At 34.5% G+C, this 11,592-nt stretch overlaps 1 protein-coding gene across 1 annotated transcript; it reads right to left on the bottom strand.

Moving 5' to 3' along the window:
• Window positions 5,515–11,352, bottom strand: LOC109724562 (formin-like protein 18). Its single transcript, XM_020253418.1, has 6 exons — window positions 10,770–11,352; window positions 8,388–8,499; window positions 8,021–8,189; window positions 7,743–7,930; window positions 7,151–7,289; window positions 5,515–5,861 (listed from the first exon to the last, which is right to left on the bottom strand). Exons 1-5 carry the CDS (start codon window positions 11,294–11,296, stop codon window positions 7,170–7,172), a joined length of 1,116 nt encoding a protein of 371 aa, XP_020109007.1. The 5' UTR covers window positions 11,297–11,352; the 3' UTR covers window positions 5,515–5,861; window positions 7,151–7,169.

Genomic DNA, 11,592 nt, shown 5'->3' on the forward strand with positions numbered 1-11,592 from the left:
TTCTTCTTTGTTCTCCACCACCTTAGGGCACTTCTCTTGCAATAATGCATATGTTTCAGATTGAACTTGCAATGTAGCATCAAAATAAAATAGAAACCAACTAATTATAAGCTATTATATATACATACAAATATGGGGTTATGGTATTAAGAGATTCAAAATTCTTAATAACGAACAAATTCATTAAATATGGTCGCTACACAGTATACACTAACTAAATTTTACCATATTCGGTGGATCCGATCTGTCACTAGTAATGTAGATACCTTAATATCACTTTTTATGTGAAATATATCTTAAATAGATATGTCACTAGTAAGTTAAGAAAAATCAAGAGAAGGTAATAAGCAGCTACCTCTACTGCAGCCATTAGAAACAAAGAGTAAGTAAGATTGGTAAATGGGACTCAATTTGTGAAGATAATTAACTTGGTCAGTATTTATAGAAGTTTTGGGGAGAGAGGAGAGAGAGAGGAGAGAGAGAAGTTGAGAAGGGTGTGTGCATGGGAGTTTGGTGAGGATTTTCCCAACTTAGATCATTGAGGGATCCCATTGCATGTCACTGAAATCAAGGCCAATTTTTCTTTTTTTTTTCTTTTTTTTTTTTTTGTTGTTAGGGAAAGAGATTTAGATGAAGGAATAAAATATAGTGTTTATTTCTTCCATGTCCTCCTAAAAATGGTAATTTTATAAACATTCCTTCAAAATATAAAATATCATTCGATCATGGTCTTCTACATATAAAAAGGTTAGGGGTTTAGGTTGAGGGTATGAGGTTAAGAGCAGTATTTGTGATACAGTCCTAAACCGCGATGAGAGAAAAGAAGCACAAAGACAGAAAGAAAGATACATGAAGAATGTAATTTTTTGACAAAGACGAATATATTATTAATCAACTCAAAAAACTAATTGCATTATATAGGGTCGATATTTGAATTCTACTATAATTGAAAATAATAAATTCTAATATATCTCTAAACTCAAACTGATCATGAACAACCAAATAACTGGACTCAATTAGAAAAAATACAAAACTTTTCAAAAATAGTCTAAAAATATAAAAATAGAGATCTAAACTATTGAATTTGAGCCCCAAACTAGCTTGGTCGAAACGATTTTGGAGTTCGACACATAAATCTCGAAAAGTATTTTCCGAATTGGGGTTGTATCCTGAAACGGACAATCGACTGAAAAGCTATGCATGTTTAAAGTTTTTTCTGCGCCAAATTCATATAAAATTGTCGAACTCAACAGAATTTTCGCTCCACTTCATTGGGTTATGTTTTTCAAAAATTTCTAACGCTAAATTGGCTGTATCACTTTACAATAGGTTTACATGTTTAGATGGATATTTTTAGTAGGTTTGCATTTAGAGGTATACATATTTTAGATTTTGAAGACACATTCTCCAGTGTTTTTAGTGATTTATATTTGAAATTACCCCTAAAATATATAAGAATTGGGGTTTTTTTTTTTTTTGAACTTTGTGCTGCATGGTTTGGAGGTGGCATACTCATTACCCATGCATGTTATGTGCTTACCTTTTGGTAAGCTACCGTGAGTTGTGGAATTCCCAAAATAGCCCTAGGTATCTTTGATTTACAAAACTACCACACATGCAAATTAAGAAATTTGTCTTTTAACTTCTATATAATAATAATAGTTACTTTTTTGTGTGCATATTATATATGTATGAGTGCGGCTAGGATGCTTATGGATGCACGGAAGGATCCGTGCTTCCACTTTATTTTCGATGTTTGGGCTTTCGAATCGATGATCGGCTCCGTTAAACTTGATATAGAGTATTTGAAGTATCTAGAAAATAAATTTTGCGATTTTTCGATATCATTTGCCTAGTGATCGAAGTGGCTCAAAATCAACGGCTGAAAATAAAAATCTTACAAAATATGATGATATGACATTAAAATTTTAGATCAAAGTTATTGATCTTGTTTTATATGGTATAAAGAATTTTCTATCAAAATTTCATGTGATTTGAATATTTCTACACCGTTAAACTTACAACCGGTTCACCACGGCCATTAAAATTATTCATTTTGAACCCCTTCGATCACTAGGCATATGATATCGAAAAATCACAAAATTTATTTTCTAGGTACTTCAAATACTCTAGATCAACTCTAACGGAGCCGATCGTCGATTCGAAAGTCCGAACATCGAAAACAACTTGAAAGCACGGAGGGCTCCGTGCTTCCATAAGCATACCAGCCTACTCTATATGTATAACATCAAATCAACTTTTTTTTTTTTTTTTTTCCCGTAGAGGCTGTTTGGTTCCTTAGAAAAGTATGAAAATTATTTCCAAGAAAAAATATTTCACAAAAAACTTTTTTTCTAGTTTTATGTCTAATTGATTCTAAGAAAATTTAACTTTTTTGAAAAGTTTTTTTTTTCATTTTTTAATGAAAAATTAGTATTTTTGTTTTTCTAAAAATAAATTCAAAAAATAAAAATACTACTCTTTAATAAAAAATCAGTATTTCTTAGAACGAAAGAGCGGAAAACTGAAAAAGAGATTTTTCAGAGAATTTTTTTCTTGAAAAAAGACTTTTCTTATGAACCAAACAGACACTTATCTTGTATGATAAGAATTATAAAAATATTATTTATAAATATTTATTTTTTTACTTTCTTTTCCTGACTTTTAAAAACCTATATTTTACCTCCTTTAAATTTTAGAAATATTTTCAGTAGGATAAGGAGTTAATGGAGAGGACAAAATGACCAAATTATTCTTATCTTTTTTAAAAATATATATATTTTTTTGATATATTTATGTTATTTTGAAGAATATTTTCGATATAAATTGTTAAAAAAAAAAGGCAGAATAGTGATGGAACCCCTCAGCAAGGAGCTAAAAGTAATAACTTGAAATGTTGAGGGGTTAAATTATAAGTTTCTAAAAGTTAGGTAGAGAAAATTGAAAGTGAGTATTTATAAGAAAATTTCTGTAATTTAGCCTTATATTATTATGGAAAAACTTCAAATACCCCCCTTGTGGTTTTACTCTTTCTTACTTTAGTATCCTGTGGTTTAAAGTGTATCAAGTTAGTACCCTATGGTTTCGCACGTTCTTACTTTAGTACCCTGTGGTTTAATATTTCATTAAGAGAAAAATAAAATCACAGGGTACTAATTTGATATAAAAATAAAATCACAGTGTACTAACTTGATAAAAAAATAAAATCACATGCTATTAACTTGATACACTTTAAACCACGGGGTACTAAAGTGAGAAAGTACGAAACCACAGGGTACTAACTTGATACACTTTAAACCACAGGATACTAAAATGAAAAAGTGCGAAACTACAGGGGGGTTTTTGAAGTTTTTCCTATTATTATTACAGGAAAACTTTAAATACCATCCCTGTGGTTTCACACTTTCTTAATTTAGTACCCTATAGTTTAAAGTGTATCAATTTAATGTCCTGTGGTTTTCTTTTTATCTTTTTATTATCGATTCCACTAATTTTTTTTATTAAATCAATGACAAAGTTAAAACTAAAAGGTACCAAAGTGAATATTCGATAAATCTAGGTGGGGTACCTGAAGATTTTTGTATATAATTTAATGAAATATTAACGAAAAAGCTGACCAAAAGATAAAAATAAAATCATAGGACACTAACTTGATACATTTTAAAATATAGGGTATTAAAGTGAAAAAGTACGAAACTACATGGGTGGTATTTGAAGTTTACCCCTATTATTATTACTATAGAAGCACGAGTGGCAGCCCTGTAAATAAGTGCCAAATCGGTGGGCTTTTCAGGGGAGGGCGGAAAAAAAAAATGAAAATAAAAATCCCCGGGAATGGCAACGGGGGTTCGATTCCCAACCAATCAGCGTGCGAGGAACGGAGATGGGTGCTGACGTGGCATTGTATATCCTACGATCGTTTAGTGGGCCCCACTCTTGCTGACGTGGCATTATCTAAAGCTGGGCTTATTTTGTCAACTGTGGTCAAAAAAATATTTTTTTTATTAAAGAAAAAGAGAAAATATAGTTTCGCAGTTTACTAACAAATATATATATATATATATATATATCATACGGATAAATTTCAAATACCATTTCTATATATTTCACAGTTTCTCACTTTAGTACGCATAATTTAAAATATATCATTTACGTACCCTATAGTTTATTTTTTTCTTTTTTTAGCTCTCGCGTTAACTTTTCGTTAAATTATATACAAAATTTCAGATACCATATCTATAGTTTATCAATATTCACTTTAGTACCTTTGTTTTAACTTGTGTCACTGATTTAACGAAAAAAATTAGTGGAGGGATAACAAAAAGAGAAAAATAAAAATCACAGAGTACGAAAGTGATATATTTTTAAATCACAGGATAACTAAAATGAGAAAGTGCGAAATCAGAGGAGAGATTTGAGAGTTTTTTCAAAATATATATTTTTTTATTATATTCTTGATCTACAATTGAGTGTACGTGCAGAGATGTACATCATAATTATTTAATAGTTACTCGCAAATCACTACAAGACTTGTGCATCAAATTTGTCCAAAAATTTAGCGTTACAAATATAAATTTCTAAAACATAAATTCATACGTTATTTTTATTAAAAAAATCTACAATATTCTAAATTGTTCTATTTTTTATATCAATACATTGAAAAATTTTATGTTTTTAGAACTCAAGATTAATCCAAAATCTAAATATGTGTTTTAATTAAAGTATCGAATTTAATTCAATTTAGTTCAAGTTTTTAAAATTAATTTTAATCCACTTCAATTAAAAATTTTTAATCATTAATTCAAATTTGATATCCAAAATTAATTTTAAGTCACAATTAAACCCAAATTTAATTTTAATTTATAAATTTATAATCTAATTTAAACCGTATAATTAAATTTCACCTATAAATTTAGAGATGAAATAAATTTTAAAATCAAATAAGATGAAACTTTAAATATATATGCGATTAAATTCAAATTTGATTATATTGCAATCAATAAAAAATCAATATTACAACTAAATATCAGTAGATAATTTTGAATAACCTGAAAATATCACCTAAAAAAATATAAAATGATATAAAAATTTATCCTTAGGAAAAAAAAAAAAAAATTAAAACTAATTTTAATCCATTAATTGTTTTGCGGTAAAAAAAAAAAAAAAAAAAAAAAAAAAAAAAATGCAACCAACATTTATAGTGGATCTGTCGACAGACTAAATTCAAAAATGCGTGCTTTTATGTCTGACATGAGATTCATGCAGATGTTCATGAGAGTTTCTATTCAAGAATTAATGAAAGACTGGCTGTACTGTAAACTGCAACAGGAGATTTCAGCTTTTCAGTCAAAATTTGTGCATTCAAACAACCATTTCTTCACTGGCAATAGAGGACAGCAGAATCATCAACCCTTGGATTTCTAGCCTAATCTGAATCTATGTCAAGCAGCAGATTACAGAAGCAGAGCTGAGGATCAGCATTAAACCACTTCAGTAGAAAAAAAGACCACCAAATTTCACCAAAACTTCGCATCACACAGTTGAAACCGACTCGTACCAATCATGCACAACGACGACGCGAAGAACAAGAGCTTCGAAAGTCGCACTCTGGTATTGCTAATCACTTCCAATGTCTCACCTTTACAACAGCTATATAGTAAAGTAAAAGACTTACATTCCGAAAACATTAGACTGTTCGCTATTTGTCGCCACTACCTACATTAATTACAGACGGAATTCGAAAGTATCTGCTTTCGGCGTCGTCGCTGCTGTCTCAAAAGTAAAACAGTTAGACACTTCTTCTTCTGCTACAAACACCCTAAACTATAATGTTAGAGCTACCTGATATACATTTACTGTACCTGCATTAAGAAAAAGAAAAAAAGGTTTCAATGGCAATAGCTGTGTTGAGTAAACATCAAGCTCAAGAAAATCTTGGTAAAAGCATGATTCACAATGCCTGCTTACCCTGGCTTTTAAAATTGTTAGCTCGTAAAAAGTCTAGAGCTTTTACTATGATAGGAAGCTAAAATGAGCTGTTTGGTCCAAAGCACAGAAGTTCTAATTTGAAGCTTCTGCTTTTACGACAACGAGAAACAATGGATGAGATTTTTTTTTATTTTTTATTTTTTTAGCTAATGATGCATGGATAGAAAATGCAAGAATAGGAAAGAATCATAGCAAATGTAGTAGGGACGAAAGAGTTGTAAATACCGCATTCCTTGAAATTTGAATCTGAATATTTTTTCGTTGTCAGCGTTAGTAGGACTACGGAAATGCAAATCTTGGAATTTGGAAATACATCAAATGGTTTTGGAAAGCAATGCAGGAAACTAACGAAATCGCCTGAATCCATCCTTTTTCATCAGATCCGGGTGCGATAGTAACCGAGGTGGGAATCAGGAAATTGCGAGGATTTATGAAAATTCTTCTTATTAATGGCATTTCCATTTATGAAAGAGAGATCAATGGGGTAAAAACATACAAAACTTACCTAAACTATGGATCATTTTGGATCGACTGCCCAACCTTTAAAAATTTTGATTTTACAACCTAACATTTCAATTTGTTTAATTTGAGTCAGTCAACGACACTTTGACTTAAAATTTTAAATGTCCTGTTTATCTTTACAGATTTATACTTCATGCAATTCTTGCAACTATAAATTCATTAAAGTAAGAAATTTAGCTTAAATTTGGAAGTCAAAATGGCGTTGACTAACACAAAGGTAGTAAAATCAATTTTTTTAAAGATCGGGTAATAGATTCAAAATGGTCCATAGTTTCAGGTAAGTTCTATACGTTTTTACCTATCCGTTGTAGCCTCTTTAGTGGCATGTTGCTGTCCTCTTGTCAATTACTTAGAATTAAATATCCCCTAGAGAATTAAACATCCTTCACATAATGGCAACAACCAAATTACAAGAGTAGCGCAGTCTCACTTAACCCATTTCCATTGCCATCACTAGGCAACTAACACAAAGTTATAATATTAAAATGTGCGCCGTGAACTGGATAAGTGGATTTTAGCCTCTACAACATTTACGGACTACAACAAAGGAAACATTTAAAAAAAGGAGAATAATTTACTACCAGCAAAATCAGCAGAACAACCACATTAAGACAGAAGAAGGATATGAAAATAAACTGACCAGTTGTATGAGATGCATATCATGATTTCTTGATTAAATGCTGTGCAAGCATCTCAGGTAACACGGCAGAAGGGATGCTGTCAACACCAAAAACCTGTTGAAGCTTCAAGTCGCATAGTATTGACTTGCTCCTCGCATCCTAAAAGATGTTAAAGGAAATGATGTCACCCTTAATTGGAAATAAACCATATGATTAGCAAGGAAATGATTCAAATAATCACGAGTAATAGTAAAATTTGTAAAGTTGCCATATGAACTTCTGAATAACGAGGGAAATATCTCGATAGAGCTGCCGAATGACTCCATTCATGGTACACATATGCATTCATTTGCATCTACATGTATGCAAATCCATTATACTAGTACATTATGGCAAGTGATACCCAAAAAGTTATGCTTAAAACATTTGAACAAAGCAGAATGGGTGCCCTGGGTCAAGTACAGCATCCACTCTCTGTCACTCGACAACTTGGTCAAAAAAGAAAATTTCTACACTATGATATCTTTTCCACGACAGAAAAGAGATGAGCAATCTAATTATGAAAAAAAAATGGGAACTAATTCAGATACAAACAATAGTTGATAGATTTACCTCCAGCTTGTTAGCATTTATGTAATCCCCCACACGCCTTAGAGCATCAGCTTGCAGCATTTCTCTTTCTTGAGTTCCAAAAAACTTGGCCAATGCATCAGAAATGATTACAGGAAATTGACCAGGATCAACCTTTGTATCAGAAACATCAACAGTTTTTGACCTTTTAAAATCTGGGGGCCCATCCTCTGCAAAACATTAGAAAATTAGCCAATAAAAGTAGCCGCACACCGAAACACATTAGTATGGAATCAAATGACCTAAAATGTTTTACGCACTAGGATCAAGTGCTGTTATATGCTTAGATAGCAACTTGTTCATCTTAAACATGTCGGTACAGTCTGTCTCAAAAACCGCACGTAATTCGTCATTGCAGATGATCTTCCTCTTGTTGCTAGGATCTTGGAGATTGTTTTTCCGGATATATGCCCACAGCTGCTTCACGATCTGAACAGGAATAGCGCATTACTTTAACCAAAAGAGGAGGGTTAAAATAGAAAGAAGAAATAACTAATGCTCTGTATACTGCCACATGCACTCAGTGCCTATCCAGTGCTGCTTTATCGAACAATACTATGCCCGAACATGTCTAAAAAAGTCCTAAGTAGCAAAAATGGCATGGGAATTGATGGTTGAAAAAGGAACCTCAGTTCTTGGCATGGCAGCCTCACCAACAATGGCCTGAAGTTTGGGTGAAACTCCACACACTTTATTCAGGCCCCCAGCACCAGCTCTTCTTTTAGCCCCAGTCGAAGCACTGCAGTGATTTAGACAAAATTTTCAGTAAAATGCTCGGAAGCTTAGGAACTATAAAGGTAAAGAAGAGTAAATGAAGTTGCATGCATGTTAAAACAGATGGTCGCAAGATGATTTCAATCACCTATTTATAAGAAGGATAAAACAAACGAATACTTCGATACCTTCCATACTTTTCATGGTGTTAAAGGTCGTTAATGGGATTTTAGTGCAATGATAATATTCACGAAACTTTTCTTATACTTGACGGAAGAATTATTAGCAGTACATCAATATCATGATTAAAAGCAAAATCATCCACTTAAGACTATGACATAAGGCTTATCCGCCACCCTGTAAGGCACTATGAATGTAACATAGCCTGTGAATTGCCGAATAAAATTCATTTTTCTTCACTTTCATTTCTAATAGCTCGTCCTTCGTGCCGCAAAGTTTAAAAGAAAAAGAAAAGCGATAACAAGAAAATAATAAGATATCAATGAAAATAGGATAAAAGAAGAAACATTCTTATGATTTTATTGAAGTTTGTTTTTGTCCTCTAAAGGCATGTTGTAGGGGAAATTGAGCCTGGAAAGGGAATAGAAATAAGTGATTCCCATTCTTGCTGCTCAGGTAGAGCGATTGTCATTCTAATTCCCATTTTAGGGAGAAATCATATCCCCTGAAATGAATCCCGCCACCAAAGAAACAGTCAACTGATTTCAGACAAAATGAAGAAGGATCATCCCCCACCAATTTCAACACCAACATCAATCATTATACTTCCCTACCACCAACATGATCACCGTCGCCAGCACTACTGTTGCTGCCTTAGTGTCAGTACCATCACCACCGGTACACACTGCTGCCACTATGAATTTTACGCATAACATAATGGACAAATTGACGGTGAAGTGCAATGTTACCAGGGTAGCTTTCGCAATAAAAAATGTTGACCATGAGAACTTTTAGAATGCGGTTTGAAATTAACAAAGAAAATGAATCGAGTATAAAGTAGGACTTCATTTGTCAGGGCAACAACAGCACAGAGAAGTCATATGATCATCTCCAAGCTTCCCCAAAATAGCTATAACATAAGTTCTTTAATGTCCCTGCTGATTGCATTGTCTTGACTCTGGAGTAACTTACTTGAGGATCATTGAGCCTCGTGCCTCAATGCGAGGCCCATCTAAATGCTCTGACTCTATATATGTCATTTTTTACAAAACCATAAGATGATTATAGGATTAACATCTCAGGACTAGTTCAATCCCCCAGCTAGTTCCATTCAGCAAGATATAACGACAGGATAGATGTTCCTATGTCTCCTAAGAATGAAATATAGGACCTGCTTGGCACAGCCGAAGCTTACATAGAAGAGCAGTTTGAGGAGAACCCTTCAAAAAAGCACTAAGAAAAAGTTTTTAAGTTTCACATAGAAGCTTCTGGTTTTGGGGTCCAAAAAAAGCTCATTTTTTAGATTTCCAGCCCAGCACCACTTAGATATACCGAGGCAACGGTTAAATTTGTTCGGAGTCTTAAGTAACAAATTGCATCTTGGTAGCAATTAAAAAATTTAATCAGTGAAAAGGAATTAGACAAACTTCAAATTGACATGAAAAAGGCCAATTTGATTAACTGCTTCATAACTAATTAATATGTTGGCAATTTTTGAAGAAACAGCTTCTAACTCTAATAAAAGATGTCTATATATGACAAACCCGAGTTTAACGTAAGATTTGTATGTTAAGAAAAAGGACAAAATGACTGGTATATTGACCTTGCTTTTTAAAAAAAAAATTTCCTTGAGGTTGGCTCCTACTAGCCTTGAAGCTAAAGGTCCTCGTATTAATTTGAACCTAAGAGTCCTTCAAATCTCAAATTAGAACTTCATATTGGATAAATGTGATCTACAATTAGCTGAAAAAAAACAGCTCAAAGCATAAACCAAATGGGTTAAGAGGGAGGGGAAAAGAAAAAGGGTCACCTTTCTTTGGATGCATCTCTAATTACATTGAATTTACAACTACATAAACAAATAAAAACATAAACACATCCCATGGTATACTGAATGCAACTTTAATAACATAAACACATCCCAAAGTATACTGAATGCAACTCTAATGATACTAAATTTGCAACTACATAAACAAATACAAGCATAAACAGATCCCAAAGAAGAGTTTGAATGGGAAAGGAGCCTCCTTTCCTTCAAATGTCACATCAAAACCTTGTATACCCAAACTAGCATCAAGCAATTGGGTGTTAGGTTAATAAGAAAAAAGGATTCACCTTTCTCTGGGGGCAGCAGGCCTTACGGCGGCAGCGACGAAAGGGGGCGGTTGCGGCTGCGGCTGCGGCTGCGGCTGCGGCTGCGGCTGCTGAAGCTGCTGCTGCAGGTGGTAGGCGGCGACGACGGCGGCGGCGGGCAAGGGCGGGGGAGCGGGGTAGGGGTACTGGTAGGGCCCTCCGGCGGCGGCGGCGGCGGCGGAGGAGGAGGAGGAGGAGGAGGAGGAGGGGGGCATCTGGTGGAAGAGGAAACGGGGCTGCGACGGAGGCGGCGAAGGGTGAGGAGGGGGATTGGGGGAGGGGGGAGGAGGAAGGTGGCGGCGGGGGCCGAGGAGGAGGTCGATTTGGTCCTGGATGAACGCGGCCTTGTGGGAGAGGTCGAGCCCTAGCTTGGCCTCCACATGGCTCACCACCGCGCCCAGCGACGTGGCGGCGCCCGCGACGGCGCCGCCCACTGCGGCGGCGGCGGCGGAGGAGGAGGAGCGGAGGAGGGACTCGACGCAGCTCGCGATCTCCTGGTCGGAGACCATGGCGCGGAGCGTAAACCCTCAAAACCACGAGAGCGAAAAAAAAAAAAATCAACTTTTCCGACACTTTCGCTGTCTCTCTCTCTCTCACTACATATATTTATGTGGCGAAAATGCATAAAACCCCTTTTTCTACATAAAAATGTGAAAGAGGCCCTGAAATCCGGGCTTTTTTAAAATTTAGTCCCTAAAAAAATTACAAATGACCCTAACAAATTTATATTTGTATATATGGCCATCTCCTTGCCACGTAAGTGTCACATTGGCAATTTTAAGTTAAACACGATGATTGAATCACT

Source organism: Ananas comosus, linkage group 19 (assembly GCF_001540865.1).
Source record: "Ananas comosus cultivar F153 linkage group 19, ASM154086v1, whole genome shotgun sequence".
Classification (NCBI taxonomy): Eukaryota; Viridiplantae; Streptophyta; class Magnoliopsida; order Poales; family Bromeliaceae; genus Ananas; species Ananas comosus.